Here is a 20,260-nt window from a genome sequence, read left to right as displayed (position 1 = left end):
CGGCCGATCCGAACGAAATCGGCTTCTCGGGGTATTCCGGAGCAAGCGCCCTCCGAGCTTCTTCGACTTTCATCAATGGCTCTCCAACTCTTTTGTGAGTCCCCAAGTCGTCTTGCGGCGACCAACCGATTCTAACCAGATCGGCTTTCAAGAGCAAAGAACCTTCGGGGTGAGTTGCCCCCGAGCTTCATTGGGTGATCGTCGCCACGATGCGAGTAACTCCGCCAACTAAAGTGGCCCTAGGCTTCCATTTGCAACAGTTGTATTCCTTGAGTCGATGGCCATGCATCGGCTGTGTTCAAAAAATTTCAATTTTTTCACGGCCGACTTGTGCACCGGCCCCGATGCTTGCCTCATATGTATTTAATCCATCTAGATGCCCCCCCGAGCCGATCTCGTCAAGAGAATTGATGGTATCGGCTCTTTAGGTAGTCCCTGCTGGGTCAAATGTCGATTCCAGGCGAAATAGATGGTGGGGATAATTTTGGCCGATTGCTGGAATCGGCCTCCACATTGCTTGCTCGGTGAAGGTTTTATAATGTTCCTCCACAAATTTTTGGGGCCGATCGCAAGGATCAGCCTCAACACATTTGTCCATCGATGTTGTTCTCGTTATACGGTCAGTCCGGTAGATAGAACCAGCCTTACCCCGTTCTTTGTCACATCGATGCGTTCGCGATCGTCCAAATTGATGCCCGAGAGCGGTTCTTGACCCGATGCCTCCCAAATGCCCATGCCGGTCTGTTGAAATCTCGGCTGAATCATCGGCATGGACGACCTCCACTTCATCTCCATCCCATTGTATCGGGCATTGGTGCATCGTGGATGGGATGCAACGATTGGCGTGGATCCAATCCCTCCCTAGTATTACGAGCATAGGTGCTTTTGTCTGTCGACAACAAAAAATGTCGTAGGGATAGTCTTCCTCCCTACGGTCAGATCCACGTTTAGAACACCTTGCGCGTCAGATGCTTGGCCGTTGAAATCGCTCAATGTCACATTGGTTTTGATTAAATCCGAGATGGAGCGTCCCAACCGCCGTAGCATGGAGTATGGCATAATGTTGACTGCCGCTCCGGTGTCCACCAACATCTTATTGACAAGCTGCCCATTGATGTAACCTCGTAAGTACAGGGCCTTCAGATGCCTGTAACTTCTTTCTCGCGGCTTCTCGAAGATGACCGGCCGTGGGCCGCGATCCAATTGTGCCACGGGTGCTTCACATAACCTTGGAGCGCTAAATTCCGCAGGAAGGATGAAGACCATGTTTGTGCCAGCCGATGTTTCATCATCGGCTTTCCTTTGCTTAGGGCGCCACTCTTTTCTTTGTGGTCGACCTTCCTCATCCAGGGTTCGCTGAACTTTGGCGGCCAGGTCAGGCCGTGCCTTCCTCAACGCGTGCAGATATAACCTTTCGGCTTCTTCTAACGCACGTAGTCGCTGAACCCTTCGTTTTTTGGAATGGCTGAGCCCATCAGGACACCATCTTGTCCGATGATACTTGTCTTCTTTATCATCGTCCTCTAGCTCCTCGCGATCTTCCATCTGAACGGACTCAGCGTGCTTGCTCCAAGGCGGGAGAGGCCCTAGCCGCTCGAACACGGACACCTTAGCTGTACCCTTCTTCCTTTGTTTACATTCTGGGCAATTGCCGATTGTTGGTAATCGGCTCATTCCTGAATCCCAGCAGTATCTGAAGAAGGGGCGGTCCCGGTGCCTATCCACGTTGTCCGGCTCCTCGGACCTCCCTGCGGCGCGACGTTCGTACCCGTCGTTGTGGCCGTTGTTCTGACGATACCTCCCGTCTGCATCAGACCGATGATCTCTTTGATCGCCTTCGCCGTAGCGGCGACGTCGGTCGTATGGCTGATCGTATTTGCTGAGGAGATGCTCGGGAAATGGGCGTGGATGCCGTGGGTTTCTCACCTCCTCCTTGGCCAGGTACCGTTTATTGTCGTCTTGGGGCCGGTCACGTGGACCGGCTTCCTCTTTCTCTTTGCCACGAGAGTGGCTGCTCTCTGCTTGGTCCGCGTTATGGCGAATCACGAACCCCGCCATATTGGCATCGAAAGAGAACCCTGGTTCCCTTATGGAGTGGCTGAGGTCGACCGTGTTGACGCCAAGCGATGTACGTGTGTCTTCGTCGAGCTTGATGCCGTGTGAACGGGTCTTCCCACAGGAGCCGACGAGTTCGGTTCCGAGGACCGCCTTGACCGTGTTATGCTTCTTCCTGAGCTCGTCAGCCAGGTCCTCGTGCTTGACCGGAGTGCTTTCCGCCATCTCTGATGTGGATGGCGAGGTGGTTGTCGTCGAAGATGTGTCCCACCGGGCGTGCCAGAATGTGTTGACGTCAGAAACCCACCGGCGGGCGGTGGTCGGCCAACACCGTAGAGCCGGGAACAACTAGGGCTGCGGCTGGCCCCGGTCCCTCGGAGCGACGGCCCGCAAAGCCTCCCGGTCGCGCGCCGATGCAAATTGCAAGGGCGTGCCACCTGACCTATACCTGGTCGGGGAAGGTGTGGATGATGCCTCGCTTAGTTTCTGCGGGGCACACACGTACACGTTAAATACGAGCCTCGATCGGCTCTCGGGTTATCCTGTGAATCGGCTCATGGAGCCGATCCACCCATGATTCGTCCAAGGTGGCCGAATATATGGTGGTCCTGCTTGATCAAGATAAAGCATATGAGATCCACGACGATCCGGGGTTTTCACCGCATAATCGGATCATCCTACTCACGATTGGGCCTCGCGCTCACGCACGGTGATCGTAAGCCAGCCCTAGACAAGGCCTAAAAACCAACACTAGGTTGATCCTCGGAACGTCCTGTCTAGGGGCAGCAAACTACACCCTACATGCCGCTGGATCCTCCAACCCTTTGTAAGGCCTAACTATTGCGGATATTAAACTAATCCTTGATGAATCAAGGAGCAATCGTAACGGATCAGATCTACTAAATAACGATCAAGCGGGGTGCCGCCCTGCACCCATGATGAGGTACAAGGACGGCTAGATGCGCAAGGGTTGCACTACGACAGCATATGATACTAGGAACAATGCTAACCCTAACACATCTATGATAACTACGTTGCTCGCCATCAAAAAGGCTTCAGTACGAGCAACGCATGAACAACGTGGGCAGGCTCGTGCTGCCTAGATCGCGAGATGCGATCTAGGCAGCATGGTGCTTACCGGAGAAACCCTTGAGACGAAGGGGTTGGCGATGCGCCGAGATTGGTTTGTGTTGAACGTTGGTTGTTGTTTATTCCATAAACCCTAGGTACATATTTATAGTCCAGGGGACTTTCTAATGTGGGCGTGCACTAAACCGTGCACGAGATAGATTCTAACTTCTAAACTGAGATGCGATCTAATATGTTACAGATACATGGGCGGTTTAGCCCAACTTGGTATAAAAGGCCGATTCACGTATTTCTTCCATGTATAATCTTCACGTCCATCTCGATCGCGGCCCACCTCTGGCTTGGTCAAATTCCGGTGATAACACCAGGTTGCACTGCCGCTGGTGCCAGACCTGGGCCAGGTGGGCCCAGATCTGGCGGTCCTCGGCGGTACGGCTGCGCGGTACATCGTCTGGCCGGGAGGGCCGAGGTGAGGCTCTTGCTCGAGTTCGGTGGCGAGTTCTTCGATGCTGACAAAGTGTCTGGCTTGACCAGCGGCATGGCGGCATCGACAATGGTGCGGCTTTGTCCCCGGGCGTCGTGGCAGGGGTGCTTCTTGGCGACGGTGCGTGGTCTTGGCCAAGGCCGTTTTGCGAGGAGTGAGGTTGTGGCGATGCCGCTCATGGTGTCTGGTTAGCACGTGGCAGGTCGATGGTGGCAAGGGTTGGTCCGGCCCGATGCTGCAGGTGGATGGCGACGGTGACCTAGGCGTAGCAGTGTGGTGGCACGGCTAAGGGGGTGTGATCGAGGCCTGGCAGGCGGCCGGGCCTGATTTAGGCCACATTGACCATGCTACTGCGTCCGGACGGCGGGCACCTCTGGTGTCGGAGGGTGGATCCCCTCCCTTGGGCTGACGTGTGCTTTGATGGCTGCTGTCAATGGTGCCTTCGTACCCTGCCCAATTCGAGTTGCGGCATGCTGGTTAATCCATGGGCTCGAGTTCATGGGGATGCCGGGGCGGCGGCCCTGGAAGGTGGACTGCGTGGTTGGCTCTTCGTCGGGCAACGCGACGGCGGTGGTGGTCTCTCTCTTCGGTCATGAGGATGGCGTGGAGCGGACGGTGGGGGATCCTGGTGTTGGCGGCGTTTCGGCCTCGGCAACCCCCAGATCGTGTTTGGGATGCCCAACTTAGGGACAGCGGGCGGCTGAGTTGTCGGGTGTGGTGTGTGGATGCTTCCGGGCGAAAGCTCAGCGCCTCAGCGCCAATGATGGTGGTGCCTGCGGGTATCGCTACCCTCTTGGGGGCGTCGTTGTGGGTATCTGCCCCGCGGTACGGCTCCGGGTGAAAGCCCTTGACCTCATGGTCTCGATGGCGGCGGCGCAATGCGTCGTTTTCCCTCTTGGGGGCGTCGTTGTGGAGCCCCGTTTTGACTCGGTCTCGCGTCAATGTCCTTGTGGCAACTTTGGGGTCTCTGTGTTCTTTCTTGATTTTCTTTGATCTGCTTTAAGAGGTTCTCCTCTCCACCATGTATCAGTTCGGCCATTGCGGCTTTATTTATAAAGCGGGGCGAAAGCCTATTTCGAGGAGGGCTCATGTAAAAAAGGGGAAATGATAGCCATAGCTACAAAATAAAAGCAATAATATCTTCTACAATAGCATCAAAGGGTTAGAAACTAAATAAAGAACAAATCCACAAGCAGCTACTAAGTCGATCCTGGAGCATCAAGGTAACATGTGTAAGAGCATCCCCACTCGTTGGCGCTCCCCACGCCCAAATCCGGCGAATTTTTCGTCCGGATTGGAGGAAGATTTGGCGTGGGGAGTAGTAGTTTCCCAGCCACGTGCCCAGGCGAAGTCGACGAGGCGAATTTGAAAAACGGAAACTTGACAAACTACGGCTAAAAACGGGTGAATATAGACTAAATTTAATGATATTTATCATATAACGGGCGGAGTTCATACATAGAGGCCGAATTCGACTATATTTCGAATTCGGCTAGGGGAATTCAAATGCTAATTCTAAAACACGGCGATCTACATGCCTAAATGGCGGTAGAACACCGTGTAGTCGCCGTCGTCGTCGTCGGAGCCGTCGTCCTTCGGCTGCGCGGCCTGGCTGCTGCTGCCCTGGCCGGCGTCTCCCCACCACCCCGGGGATGGCTTGTACATGTCGTCGTCGGAGGACTCGAGGTCGACGACGGGGACAACGACGCCGGAAGGAGGTGTCGCGGGACGGCGGAAGCGCGCGGCATCGTCGTTGGCGGTTGTGGCGCCGCGGGCGGCGCGGGCGGCGCGTTGGTGTGCGGCGGCCAGGTCCAGCAGCCGCCGCTGCTGCTCCTCCTCCTGCCGCTCCCAGTCGCGCCTGGCCCATTCCAGCGCGGCGTCCTCCTCGCGCTTCTCCTCCTCCTGGTCCTTCAGCGACCTGGCGATCGCCTCCGCCATCGCGGCGTCCTCCGCGCGCTTCGCCTCCTCCTCGGCGAGCTGGAGTGCGGCGGCCTCTTTCTTCGTCCTCTTCCGGCCGCTCTGCGGCGCGGAAGGCTGGTCGCGGATGACGAGGGCGCCGCTGCTGCGCCCTCTGGTCGGCGGCGGAGACGCCGGCTCCGTCTTGACGCGCACCGGCGTCGAAGGCGACGTCGCCTCCTCCCTCTTCACCGGCGCCAAGGATGACCTCGGCGCCGATCCGGAAGACGACGAGCTGGCAGCCATGCGCCGTGGCTGCCAGACGTTTCCCCGGCGGCGGCTCGCCGACGCCCTCGATGGAGCGGGCATCGTCAGCACCGGGAAGTTGCCGCCCTGGATGTGCTCGATGACGGCCTCGAGGCTCCGGCCCGGCGCGCTCCACCAACGTTTGCGGCCCGCCGAGTTGTTGCGCGGAGGCGGAGGCGGCGGGCCGTCGTACGCGGCGAGCTCCCGCTCCCACCGGCGCGGGAAATACGAGTTCCACGCCGTGTAGTTGTCGGGGTGGTGGCGTGGCTCGGCGCGTTCCTCGTCCGTCATTTTCATCCGCGCCTCCTCGATCTCGATGTCGAGGAGGTTGCCCCGAGGCGGCGGCGGGATTGGCACGCCGCCACGGCTCAGCCGCCACCCGCCGCCGGGCGGCCTCGTGTCCGGCGGGCAGGGGTACCCCGCCTGGTGGAGGAGGTGCCCCTCCCACGCGTGGAGCGAACGGCGTGGGAAGCCGTTGTTGGCTGCGCCGTCGTCGTCGGAGAACGCCATCGTCGGAGATGTAGAGGGAGAGTGGAGGGAGAGTGGATCACGGGGTACACCTCGCGGCGAGCGGAGCGGCGTATATATGTGCGGCTGGCGCGGGGGATTAAAATGCCGCGTGGAGTGCGACGCGTCCGCGGCGAGCCGGCCGGCGGCAGCCTTTAGTGCGCGCGGAAGACGATGCGTGCGCGGAAGACGACGACATTAACTCGCCGCGTGGACGGCGAATGCAGACCGGCGGCAGGCTTTTACAGCGCGCGGAAGACGATGCGATGAGGACGACGATCGGTTTCTCTCGCCGACAAGTTGGGGCCACCAGACGCGCGGGAAGGTTCCTCGTTATTTCCCGCGCTTTCGTTTCGTCCGGAGTCCCCGAGCGCTCCCCGGGGGGCCGGGGATGGCGTGGGATCGCCGGATGAAACTAGGCCCAATTCCGGACGAAAACGAGGAACCGGGGGCGCGACTGGGCCGATTTACGCCGTCCGGATGTAAAAAACGCTCGCCGGGGGCCTGTTCGGGGGGACGAGTGGAGATGCTCTAAGAATCATGCATTCGTCGTCCTAATACAATTTATGAATGGAAAGCCACCCATATCTTGTTGAAATACGTTAGAAAATGAACAGAACTATAAAATCACTAACCACGATCTGTGTAACAAATCAACATAGGAGGTGCAGTCTCACCTCACAGCAACCACACGAAGGGCAAGGAATCTGCAACCTAAAAAACTGAGGAAGACATCCATAAATATCTGAAAATTAGTACATGTAGAATGGCTGAAGCGCATGTAGGAAAATATCCAATTAAAGAATTTAACTTTCGAAAGTGACGGGTCGCCTATGAAGCAACTAATTTTTTTTAGATGTGGATATTTTTAGAATATAATAAATTTTAAATCTAAACAATTTTTAAGTCTGAAAATTTTCAAAATCTAAACATTTTCTAAAATTATTTTTTTACAAATCTGAGGAATTTCAAAGTTTTTTCAAATTTAAACTACTTTAAATCATTGAACAATTTTCAAAAAATAAAATTGAAAATAGAAAGCAAAAAAACATGAAAAGAAAACAAAAAGTATAAAGTGAAAAATAAAAATAGGAAACCAAATAGGAAAAAGACAAAAGAAAAAAGAAACCCACGAAAAATCAACCGAAAGCAGTAAATTACCAACATAAAAAACTTAATGGAAATAAACAACAAAAACCAACGCTTGCGATATGTCTCCCCAGAAAAATTGTCGTTTCATTTGGTACCTTAATGTTCCGGCCAACATGCGACCTTTGTTGACATGTAGCATTAGCGCACACAATGAGCGTGCAATATGGTTTCTCTGGTTCTTCAGTTACGGCTTTCCCTGTAGCCATCCTTTACCATGATCCAAATCTGGTTGGCGTGTCTGTTGGATGGTCGTCTTATTCGTACACGTACATAGTGGACAATTTCCAAAATTTGGCACCCTATTATTTCCAACTGGCCCGTTGTCAAAAGCCGGTTCTGGATGATTACCAAAAAAGAACTTGCATTTTGGCGGATTCGTACATGTTATCGAGTTCATTTGAGTTTTCACTAGCAGAAGTGCCCGTGCGTTGCATCGGGAGAAAAGTCGGCCCGTTCCAATATGATATTGAAAATACATATATGCCTTCTCCATCGGGCACGGTCCCACCATCGGTGATACGTAGCTCATAATTAGAGTTGCAACTTGTGGTGTGTTGCCATGGATTGATTTTATTATTAAAAAAAATTATGCCAAAAATGATTTTACTATTTCAAGTGTTGAAACTTCATGAGATAGCCTCACAAAAAGAAGATGACAATTACTAATAGGAACAGGTCGGCAAGGCAGCTTTGTACAAGTACGGTTTCATAAATATCACATATTTTGAATGGTGAGGTATCATACTGAATAGTTAAAGAGATACACTTTGATAGAAAAATCATAAGAAAATATTATTGCTAATTTTTGTAATTATTTAACTTACCTCTAAACGAACTGCGATTTTAAGATACCTCAAGTAAATGATCCAAAATACTATTATTTCTGTATTCTTCTCCAGCAACATACTTCTTCATATTGTCAATAGAGATGTCCCAGCAAAAAGTGATGTTCAAATCGATCACATGTAAGGCATTCCTTGTCCGAGGATTGATAGGCTGAAACAACGGTAATTTTTAGAACTTGCCAAACTTGCGTTGGCATCAATCAATAGTTTCATAACGTCAATGTGTTCCTCAGTCCATATTAGACACATGTAGTTTCCATTTGTCTTCAAGAAAATTCTGCGCTCTGTACATAGTAAGACATAGTAAGACAACCGTGACCAGATAATATGTTCAACACAAATTACATATACATTTACATGCATCAGACAAATCTTGCTGTGAGGCTCCAACATAAGCTTGATACGGACCTTTGCAGCAATATCAGCTAAAGCTTTCAAAGCATGATCATAAATTGTCTCCCAGATATTCTTGTTTAACTGCTGGACCTGAGGAACCATTCCATAATGCAGCATATGCCATGGTCGTCCGTCCCCGCATCGCTGATCAGATTAGGAGTGACCGAAGCATCTCAATTAGTACTACACTATAAATATAGCAGACACGAATGTTGTGCACACTGGATTAGCAAACTAATTAAGCTGCTACCACCAAGCAAGCCTACAACATGCATAATTGTTATCATCTCGGTCTTAACTATTAAGCTTGTTAGCTGAATAAAAAGAATCTCTGGGCAATAAGCCGTCAACAGGAATCAACAATCTATACTCGAACAAAGGCAATAGAAATGAAACAGGACAGGAAAAAAGAGGACAAAAAGAGAGATCATGTCCTTTATGAGTTGGTCAGCCGGTGGAGCACTCTGAGAAAGCGTTGGAGCCGCTAGCTTTACTTCCCGCCGGCGGTGCACATCAAAGCGAGGAGCTTGTATCCTGCTGGCATGTTCCTGCTGCTCGCGTCCTTGCGACGGACCTCGTCTTCATCTTCCCGGCAAGGCGCCAGAGAAGAAAGTACGGCACACGGTGGATCAACGCCCGACTTTTCCCCAATTTAGATCGTGGTGATTATCTTTGATCTGTCCATCCGAGTAGCTAAGGCATGACACGCAGGCCAGGATCTTCGTGACCGCCTGGAGGAGGGAATCCGGGCAGGCCAGGCCGGCAATGCATGCTTCAGGTTTCACGTGGCGGTTGAGGGAGCCACGCTCAACCTGGGCATGGTGCACAGCTCTCGATCTCGGACAGCCGTTGTTGGCTCTCTCTCCGGGCGCCGCCCTGCCCCTCCCTTCTCCTGCCTCCACAACCCTAGCAGCATCTCCTCTTTACTGGTCGACTCTCCCTCAGTGCTCTGCTCTCCGCCGTCTTACCGGAGCGGGAAGTGCGCTCTTGGTGGAGTCCAAAAATCAGCAGATACGTATGAAGCTTGTAACCTTTTGGTCCACACCGCTGTAAATTCTGCAATCCCTCAGTCTGTATCATACCTTGGAAAGATGTGCGCTGGTGTGTAGAATTACCTGCAATAGCACTCCATGGTTGCTCTTCAGAACGGCATGTGCACAGAGTGTTCCTCAGTACCAGCATGCGAAGGTGCAGATTTTGCTTTCTCCATTGAGTAAGTCAACTTGCCAATACTTAAATTTGACTATTTAGGCTGATTTTTTTCCCTTGAAGCGATTCAGAACCAACTCCATCAACGTGGAAAAGCAAATCCACATCAAGGAAAAAATAGGGAGAGCAAATTCAGATCGGAGAAGTAAAATAGAGCAAGATCAGATCCAATTTCAGGCCGTTGCCTCAATTCTTGGCGCTGGCGGCGGCGTATGTGAGGAAAAACCGCTCTTCTCCCACTACCTAATCCTCTTTCCTGCTGCTTCCTGTCCAACCTTCTCCCAGCAGGCGCCCTTCTTGACGGCAGCGAGAGCCTACAGCCGCCCTCCACGACGGCAGTGAGAGCCTCGAGCAGTAGATTGGACGATCTCCTCCCTCTTGTCCCCCTCAACCGTGGCCATGAACTCCTCGTTCCTGGTTTTCCCCCTCCACCATGGCGACGGCCTATTGCGGCGGCCGGTCAACTCCGGCATGGTGTGGTTGTTCGAGAATCGATAGGGGACGGATCTCGGGAGGACACGGACGGCGGGACGGGTTGGGCGGCGGGCCAAAAGTAGAGGAAGAGGCCGGTTGCGGCACGAGAGGAGATCGGGTGGAATTGGAGTTCAGTATGAACACGGGGAGATTGGGGAGAGCAGTTTCCAGAAGTTGAACGAAACGGGAGGATGAAGGACACACGAACAGGTATGATGGCATTGTGCGTAATATGAGATTTTGTGGGAGGGCAAAACGGTCCAATAATTTGTTGGACGAAAATTTTGGCAGAAACCTTAGCTCCTTTATTATTAGGTATAGATATAGACTAGGACAAAGCCCGTGCTTCGCTACGGAGCAAGTATTTGCAAAAGTGTCTATACGTTGCACCGGAAGAAATAAATACTCAAATGAATTATATCATGTGACTTGCTTCTCTACACAGCTTTTACAGGGTACATTCACACTTGACTCCCAAATATATACTGAAATAAATAAGTATTCAATATGTAACAATTTAAAAATAACTACTTTATTGCCATTATTAAGAATTATCCCATTAAACTTCAAGATCCTTACAATTATAGATTGCTCGTGTGTATCATATACCTTATAAGGCATTTTGCGGTGTACCTGGAAGGCTTGATATCTCTGTGTGAATGTAAAGAAAATGCCCTACATATCTGCCGAAAAATAGATATTATTTTAATTCATCAAAGACCAAATCAACTTGATTTGGAGCCAGCTAAGGTTGTTTTAAAGGAGTTGCTTTCTCATCGAACTGAACATGCTAGTAAAGTACATGCACATAAATATTAATACAACTTCACTTGGATAAGTGGCATGTGCTGGTACATGTTGTAATGCTCGATTACAACACCATGAACAGTCTCAGACGTATACTACAAAACCAACTTTAGATATGGCTAATCCTTCTCAGTTATAGAAGAGAAACATTGCATAGAGCTCACGGTTCTTGTAGCGCTTTTATTTTTGCCAGCAGTAGTTTCCACAAATATGTGACCAGTCTATGTTCCATTGTCATTAATAATAGTAGTTTCCACTTCCTTGGCATCCACTACTGAAGCTCTTGTGCGTACTGAAGACATCTTTTTGCAGAAGAAACAGACGCGGAGTCAGCTGTGCATAATCTTTTGGTGTATCTGCAAACCTGCATAACTATAGGCAAAGAACACGGGAAGTACTACCATTAGAAGAATGATTGCGCTCGCATAGCATCCACCAATTGTGCAAGCATCAGCTCTCTCTTATAGTACAAGCAGAAGGGCAGAGACGGATCAGGGCGGAGCAGGCCGGTGAGGGACGGTTCAGGGCGGAGCTCTCCGGCGACCAGTGACGTTCCGACGGCGAGGAACGGATCGCGGAAGAGGTCCAGTGAGAGGGGCGCGGCCAGGGAGCATGTGCCGCCCTGGATATGCGGGCGGGCCGGCAGCTCGGCAGCAGCACCACACACTTTGCAGTATTTGTTAGTTGCTGCACAGTCCCGCCGCCGCCAATCGCCGGCTCCTCGGTGCTCCTTCCGTCACATTCATCTCTCCCCGTCGACCCAGCTCTCCCACTCCCTTCCTTAGGCCCGCTGGTTGTGAGGGAAGCTTCAGGTCGATTCCCTTCTGCTCGCGGACGAAGCGGGGTGTCTCGAGGTTGTGCGGGCCTTGGCAGGCGGCGTTGACCCGCGGCGAGCGGCGCTGCTGCGCCGGGATGTGGCCGCGGCGAGCCCCGCGACCTTGGAGACGCTCGACAGCGCCGCGCGCGGCCTTCGCAGGCGGCGTTGACCCGCGGCGAGCGACGCTGCTGCGCCGGGATGTGGCCGCGGCGAGTTCTTCCGTGCGCCCGCGCCTTTGCAGACGAAATCGCGACGCCTCGGGGACGGGATCTCGGCCGACAGCGAAGTTTCGTTCTCTGGACGGATGAGGGATGCGGCGCCCCGCTAAGGAACAAGCGAGATCCGAGACTCGGGCGAGGCGGCTCCTGTGCGGGGAATCGCGGGATGAGGGCTCCTGTGCCTGAATCGCGGGATTGGGTTGGGGCGATGGAAGAAAAAACGAGATACACGCGAACCGGTATAATGGCAATCAGCAGTATTATGTAATTTGGTGGGAGGGTAAAACGGTCCCAAAAAAAGTTGGACGAAAATTTTGGCAGAAACCTTAGCTCCTTTATTATTAGGTATAGATATAGATATAGAATAGCAAAAGTGCCCGTGCGTTGCATCGGGATAAATTAAAATTCAAAAGCTCTAGCGAATCACTTCTTCTATGTGCCACCATGGATGAAGATGATCATGTTTATCCTATTCATGAAGAGCATGATTAATCCTAAGAAGATAAGCTTGCAAGGCCCTCGCTTCACCGATTTATAACACTTTTAATGTTTTGGGCGTCATCCCAATGTATCCTAATGTAATTTAAACTTGTTTCATGATGCATACCTACATTGTAGTTTTGCGGATTTATCTTGATGGTGGGTAACACCCCTGGTCTATATTTGTGTCGCTAAACAAAGGTCGATTTATAACAAAACAATGGACTGGAGATTTTGGAAATTATGTTCTTTTTTATTTAAAATCAATTACTATTTAAATATATTTTTTTTTAATCAGTACATAGTTGATCTATTTCTATCCGTTCTCTCTTAGATATTGTACCTCTGCAAAGAGCATGCACCAAACAGATGATGAATTAGCAAATTGAAGTTGATAGAATGGGACAAATTATTGAACAAGAGAAAGCATGCCTTCAGGACCTGGCGGACTGTACATTTAGTTTCGAATCCTCCTAATCTTACACACTTTGGGCAACATCTTTCGCCCCCATAGAGCTGGCTCTTGGCGCCATCGTCCGCTACAGGTGTGCCCCACCAGGCAGCCACACTCCACTCCGGCACACGTCCATCCCAATTCCCATTAGAAGCTAGGCTGCCTGCTGCGCCGAGGTCCTCCTGAAAAATGCCAGGCTGAAAAATAACAGTGTCCATGAATTCTCAGTTCTCATCTTTTCAACAAAGGTGTCATCACAAACGATCCCCTAGCAATAGTAGAATAGAGAGCAAGCATGTAAATACTATTAGTACCAGATATGTTGTCCAGGAGAATCACTTGGATAATACAAGTTAGACGGATTACACTGTTATTGCACGGCAGACCATGGAGTTTTGGATAGCAGAATTTGCATCTTCTCAACAATAATCACTGTGATCGATTACTGCAAGTACAGGGCTAACATCACAAAACTGAAGACCATACCATAGCTTCTGGTTCCATCTACGGAAAAAGCTACAAAATCTGCAAGATGGTACAAAGGAGGGCTTAGGGCTAACCAAGTAATCTGAAAGCTCCCTACAGATGCATAAATTAAAACCTCCTCTCCGGCGTGAACAAATTGCTCCATTCCTTGGAAGCAAGCACGGCCTTCCTCCTCTATGGCTACCATCCTACCACGGGACTGCAGGAAAATCCAGATCGGGGAAAAAAACTACTAAATTAGATCCAGAATTAACCTGAATTTCTTCGTCCACGTTGTCGCCTCCCTTCCATCCGGTCGCTCCCTCCTTCGATCCGTCGAACGGCTCCCCGACCTCGGCCCAGAATGGCGCAGCTAAGTTGTTGTGCTGCCGCCGCTGACTTTCCGTCCCCTGCACTCCTCCACTTCCACTGGATTGTCGGCCAGTCGCTAGCTCCGCTCGAGTGTTGCCTGTTGTTGTGGTGCTCGAGCACTTCGGCTCTTGCAGGTATGGAGACACGGAGCTAGGATGGAGAAGGCTCCGCCCATGGAGGTCTCCAACAAACCGTGTTCTGTTCGGGATGTCACTCGGTCGGGGAGACGAGGAAAATCAAAGGAACCGGTACCATGACGGTGGCTCGCGGTGAACGTCTCAGGCTGGCCTGAGACGTGGAGGACGACGCCGGCCAAATCCGGTGGTCGGCAGGTGGCAACCAGATCGATCCGGCTACGGCCTGTGTTCTGGTCGGGAGGAAGAAATAGCTCGGAAGAAGAAAAAAAAGTGAACCGGTATGATGGCACTTGGAGCATTATGTGAATTGGTGGGAGGGCAAAACGGTCCAAAAAAAAAACGTTGACGAAACTTTTTAGCAGAAACCTTAGCTCCTTTATTATTAGGTACTAGTAAAAGTGCCCGTGCGTTGCACCGGGAAAAACAAGTTCTCAAGCGCTACAACAAATCATCTATGCTGGTCACATCTTCTAATATTCATTGTGACCGACATAATCATACCTAATAATACGATTATATTGCAAGCCCTTCACCGCACCAAATTATAATAGCACCACATAATTGTGTGCTCCATCCTTAAATTTTAATGAAATATGAAATCAAACAAATTTACAGCTAGTGCACATATAATATTATGCTAATGGTTCCAAGATTTAGTATTAAAAACAACCGCACGACTCACATAATATAGAATATGGGCGATGAATATATGTCTCTAGATATCCATTTATATAGTTTTTAAATAAATTTGAGAATGTTTTTTTGTTAATTCTTGTTGGATAAATTGTTTTTTGTTAGTGTTCATATTGTTATTATTTTATAAGATCACTGTAATAATTTGAGTGCACAAGTTCAGTCTAATTATTTTTACAAAATCCTCTCAAAAAAATTATTTTTACAAAAAAACCAACGAAATTCTAAATAGAAAAAATTCCAGATGGACCAAAATCACTCAGATTTTCCCATTTTCACTTCCCGCTAGGGACTGCTGTTTGTAAAATTGATTTTGTACTATTTAGAATTTCGCTCTTTTGTGAAATTATTAGACTGGTTTGTGCACTGAAATTTGGTTTTACTTCCCGGTAATTTGTCCTTCGAAAGTTTTACCAATTTTTTTTTGCATGGCCCACATCTGAACCCCACAATCTTATTATCACGGTATTATTATTAGGAGTACATACAATTTACAAATAAAGAATGATATATAGTTGGAGGAAGCAAAAAAAAGAATGATTATTTTTATTATGAGGAAGACGAAATACACTATCTGCAGCATAATGGTAAAAAATCGAAGGAGATGCACATAGTGGTGTCGATCGGTAGAATTTCAGAACCAGGCTCCCTCGCCCGGATTCAGTGGAAGCAACATCTGTAAGCCAATCACCTAGATATTCCAATCTTGACTTTCATAGCTAAGCTAGCTACACCGCGTCAGCGCTAATCTAGAGAACAGAAAGCAAAACATAAAATTAATCAAACGCAGGCATGTGTGAAGCAGGACCTGCCTGAACATATGTTATCGTTCACTGCAGAATATTCGGAACGGGAGGAGCATGCTTCCACTGGAAAATCGCGTGAAGCTAGCGTCGCCGCTCGCCGGTAGCAGGTGACACCATTTGTAGGCGCTGAACTCCGGCCTCCGCCCGTACGAGGCCTCCAGACGGAGGTACAGATCGAGCGAGGGATGCGCGTGGAAATTCGGAGCAGTGCGGACGACCGACCGTTCGACTCAGCCGATCTCGGCCAAGGTACCAATGGCCGGAGGGAGCCAAGACACAGCGCGCGGATTCAGGGGTTCGTGTGGCCGTGTCCGGTGGTGTGGTCCAGGGCATCCACGCCGGAGAGCAAGGGAGGCCCCGATGGTGCAGGAGGGTTGAGCGGCGGGAGGTGGGAGAAGCACTATTAGAGGCCGGCCATGGGGCAGAGTAACGGCGACATCGATTCGCTGGCCGTGGACACCGGAGTTGGTGGTGCGGCCATCGTGCTCCTCACGGTGCTGCTAGCTGCCATCGCCAAACACCAGAGATGTTCCCAGGGAGGCCGAATACGAGCCCGACTAAGTCACGTTTGTGTGGCGGAGATGGTTTTGCGAGCCCTGCGTCAAGACTCTGCTCGCGTGCGTGGAAGTGCTCGTGTGGGAACGAGCGAGGGGGCCACGAAACACAATGTTAGGAGCCGGACGGTTGACGAACCGTTTTTTCACTCACCGGTGGCAGGTGCTGTAATTTGAACAAAAACTAAGGGCAATAAAAAAACGGACCAACAAGAAGCCCCTATTTTCTTTATTATTAGGTATAGATAGATAGACCCGGCCTTGTAGCCAGAGGCTGAAGAGTAATTCTTAGTGAGCTCCCATGTGATAGAGGCATGGTTGTTTGTCGATGAATTTTGAGTTGAAAACCCAAAGGTTCATACAGTCTTATGTGGGTAACCAAGACGCCCTCAGAGAGGTCAATATGTCGACGTACACACCAGTTTTCCTTTTTTTTTTGAGATGGAGCAGATGGACTATGGAATGGTCCTAGGGCTGAACTCATCTGGCAATCGAGCGTTCCAAAAAACAAATCTTCTTCCCATTGTGAATAGACTTCAACCTATAATTTCTAAGTATAGTTTATTCCTTCAACCCATAATTTTGTTTGTCATTTTATACGTTATAAGTTTTCTTTTACATCTGTTTTGCAGCAACGCGTAGGGATCTTCTAAATTACTTGTTCCAAGCGGCGGCAAATAGGATCAAGAAGGTGTTACCTGATATCATTTCAGCATAACAGTCAACATTTGTCCCAGGTAGACTGATTACATACAATATTATTAGAGCCTACGAGTGTTTGCACATCATGAAACGTAACAAGGAAAAAGATCATAGTTTTTAAGCTCTCAAGTTGGATACGATGAAGGTGTATGACCGTGTCAAGTGGAGTTATCTTCAGGAAGTTATGTTGAAGATGGCCTTAGCAGTGGATCGGTGGCATTGGTGATGCGCCTTGTTTTGATAGTATCCTTCTCAATGGTCTTCAATGGTGCACCATAGGAGGAGTTTTATCCCTCAAAGGAGATCCGTCAGGGTGATTCCACATCCTCGTACATGTTTTTGTTGGCAGCAGAGGGTCTTTCCTGCCTTCTAAAAGTTAGAGATCAATCATCGACACTTTCTGGGTTAAGAGTGGCGACATCGCCCTGGCAATCAACCACTTACTCTTTGTTGATGATAGCTTGCTGTTCTTCAAAGGTAGTAGAGAGGGTGCTATGGAGGTCAATAGTGTGTTGGACAAATGATGCAATGCACATGATAAACGGATAAATATGGACATGTCAGCGATCCTTTTTAGCAAGGGCTGCCCAGAAGTTATGAGAGTGGTGGTAAAGGAGGAACTACAAGTTGAGAGGGAAACTCGCAATGAGAAATACCTAGGAATGTCGTCGGATGTGGGCATTTATAAGAGTGGAACATTTAAATACCTTCGAGATAATGTGTGGAAAAATGTTCTTGGATGGTTGGAACAACTGTTATGAGTGGGAGGCACTTTTTTTTGTCAAGTTAGTTTCCCAAGCCACTCCAAAGTTTTCTATGTCCTATTTCAAACTACCAAAGGAGTCGTGCAAATACATCAATTCTTTACTTCGCAAATAGTGGTGGGGTTGCAAGGAAAAAGGGCAGAGGAAAATGAGTTGGGTCTCATGGGAGCAACCAAAGAGTACATGTGTACTAGGGTTCCGCGTCATCGAGCTTACCATTGTGCTTCTAGCAAGGTAGGCGTGGCGACTCTTACAGGTACCCGAGTATTTGAGTGTTAGGGTATTGTAGGCAGTTTACTTTCCGAATTGTGATATTCTATCTATCGATCTGGGTTCACATCCATCTCAAATATGGCAATCCATATTGGAAGGGAGGAACGCACTAAACATCAGCTTAATTCACTGGATCGGTGATGGCCGTCTGGTCACAGAATTGAGTACCTAAGGATACAAGGTTGTGACAGATTACAGTCAAGAAGGTGGATGCCCCGGTGTTGCTGGGCGGTTTCATTAACCATGGCGCAAAAGCATGAAATATACAGAAGTTGAACGAGTTCTTCTGACCGATGGATTCAGAGATCATCGGTTCAAACCCACTTTCCTATAGGGAGGTTCAGAGTGATTCCTGGGGTGACATTTTTAACTCGGTTATTTTCTCGATTAGGTCTTGCTATTGTCCTCTGGCTGTGATGAAAGGCACCAGAGAAGACTGGCTAGATAAATGTGCGACATCGTCGGGTATGGCTGCATATGAAAAAAAATCTTGGAAGCGGCTTTGGATATTTCTATGGTTGCTTGCAAATCATTCTTTGCCATCTGGGGGACGTTCGTCACTGACGGAACATGGCGCCAACGGCGGCATGCTCTATAGGCGGGAGACAGGACTAATGGCATCATTCTCTCATCGAGTGTAACATGGCGAGGTGCTATGTGCGATCATGGAGGCGGATATTGTCAAGCATGTCTTCGTGATGACGGTGCCCTCGGCTATAGCGTGGCTCTTCGCTATGATCGAACCGATGAAGGTCGGGGATCTTACTCGCATGCTAGTAACAATATGGGAATTTGGCATGCCAAGACAAAGGCTATCCAGGAGGAGGGTTTATCAAAGCCCAATAGAAGCAATCGCTTTTGTTAACCAATTCCTGGCTGATCTTAATGCTGGTGCGGTAGAGACAAGCAACAAGAAGGGCAGGGCTCCTACCAGTGGGAGAAAGCAGGGACGGATTGCTCCACCTGAAGGCCGAGCCAAGGTAAACATTGATGCGGCGGTGGCATGGGTGCCAGAGAGAGGTGTAGTTGTTGTTGTTTGCCGATCCAGTGATGGTTCTTTTCTAGGTGCATAGGCGACGATATATGAAAGCATCAAGCACCATCGGACTCTGGAGGCACTCGCATGAAGGGAGGCTCTGGACACGGCTGTTGATCTTCTGCTCGGCGAAATTCATGTTGCTTCGAATTGCCTCGAAGTAGTGAATGGCTTGCATGGCGAGAACTTTGACGTCTTTGGTAGTATTCTTCGGGAATCAGGAGATCAAAGACAGATCAAAGGCGAGGGGCAATATAATTTTTTTTGCGGGGAATTAAAATTTCAGCCATGAAAGAAGGGAATCAAATGAAGAAGCTCACGGGGGTCTGCATTGTGGTTTATTGAACCACTTGTAGGTTTGAATATGCATGCAATTCAACTTCTCTAAATAAAAGGCATATGAGTTCTGAAAAAAAAATAAACCGATTCAAGCATAAGAGGCAACGCATATGCAACGAAGACAAATCCACCTTCAATATTTCTAACTCGTGTTTATTACTGTACACCAAAAGCCATTACAATCCAGCCATGTATGATCGTGGTACTCTTTTTCAAGACCATATGCATGCAGGAGATTTGCACGTCGGCTCCCACTCGACTCGATCAGTTGAAAGACACGAGCAGGCGCGTGTTGGTCCAGTCCTGCACGTACACCTCCGCGGTATAAGCACCGACCACGCCGTCACTGCCAACCGCGTCGATGTCGAACACGTAGCGTAGCCCGGCGACGACCTCGAACTGGCCGCCGAACACCTTGTTGAACGTGAGCCCGTCGTTCGCCTGCTTCACGTGCTCCCGCACCGCCCACTCGCCCAGCTCCTGGATATGGGGGGCGTCCACGTTCGGGATCGGCTGGAACGGCGCGGCCTCGGCTGCCGCCCCGGGCATGGCTATCGCCACGGCGCAACCGACGGCGACGACGGAGAGAAGGAGCTGGTTGCAGGTCGCCATGGCCGATAGATGGAACCTTTTGATGAGCTTGGCCGGTCGTGGTGATGAATTTGTGGTGGTCGATCGAGAATGACAGGTGAACTGATATAGGGAATCGATCGCTACGGCATGTTGTTGCCAGCAAATTGGATGTAAATCCGCCTTGCATGATTTATTACTATATTAATTGAATTGATTTCCTTCCTTGCGGAAAGATTATATACCTTGTCGTTGTGGTGCACTGCTAGCTGTTCATGCAATCGCTCCCTGTAAATATACCATTGCAGTAACCGATTAGCAAATATAGCCTAATAAGACTCCCTGTCAGATATTTTGTTT

General features: G+C 49.7%; 1 protein-coding gene across 1 annotated transcript; it reads right to left on the bottom strand.

Annotated features, from left to right (window-relative positions):
• Positions 1-19,594: 19,594 nt before the first annotated feature.
• On the bottom strand, positions 19,595-19,942 carry LOC124646648 (cysteine proteinase inhibitor 6-like). Its single transcript, XM_047186740.1, has one exon. The coding sequence runs from the start codon at positions 19,940-19,942 to the stop codon at positions 19,595-19,597; it is 348 nt and encodes a 115-aa protein (XP_047042696.1).
• Between the last annotated feature and the right edge of the window lie 318 nt (positions 19,943-20,260).

The sequence above is a fragment of the Lolium rigidum genome, chromosome 4, assembly GCF_022539505.1.
Source record: "Lolium rigidum isolate FL_2022 chromosome 4, APGP_CSIRO_Lrig_0.1, whole genome shotgun sequence".
Taxonomy (NCBI): domain Eukaryota; kingdom Viridiplantae; phylum Streptophyta; class Magnoliopsida; order Poales; family Poaceae; genus Lolium; species Lolium rigidum.
The sequence above is the reverse complement of the archived record's forward strand: the minus strand, read 5'-3'. Positions and strand labels throughout refer to the sequence as shown.

Excerpts from the sequence above, each read along its gene's own strand:
- LOC124646648 (XM_047186740.1), bottom strand. The coding sequence starts at position 19,942 with ATGGCGACCTGCAACCAGCTCCTTCTCTCCGTCGTCGCCGTCGGTTGC.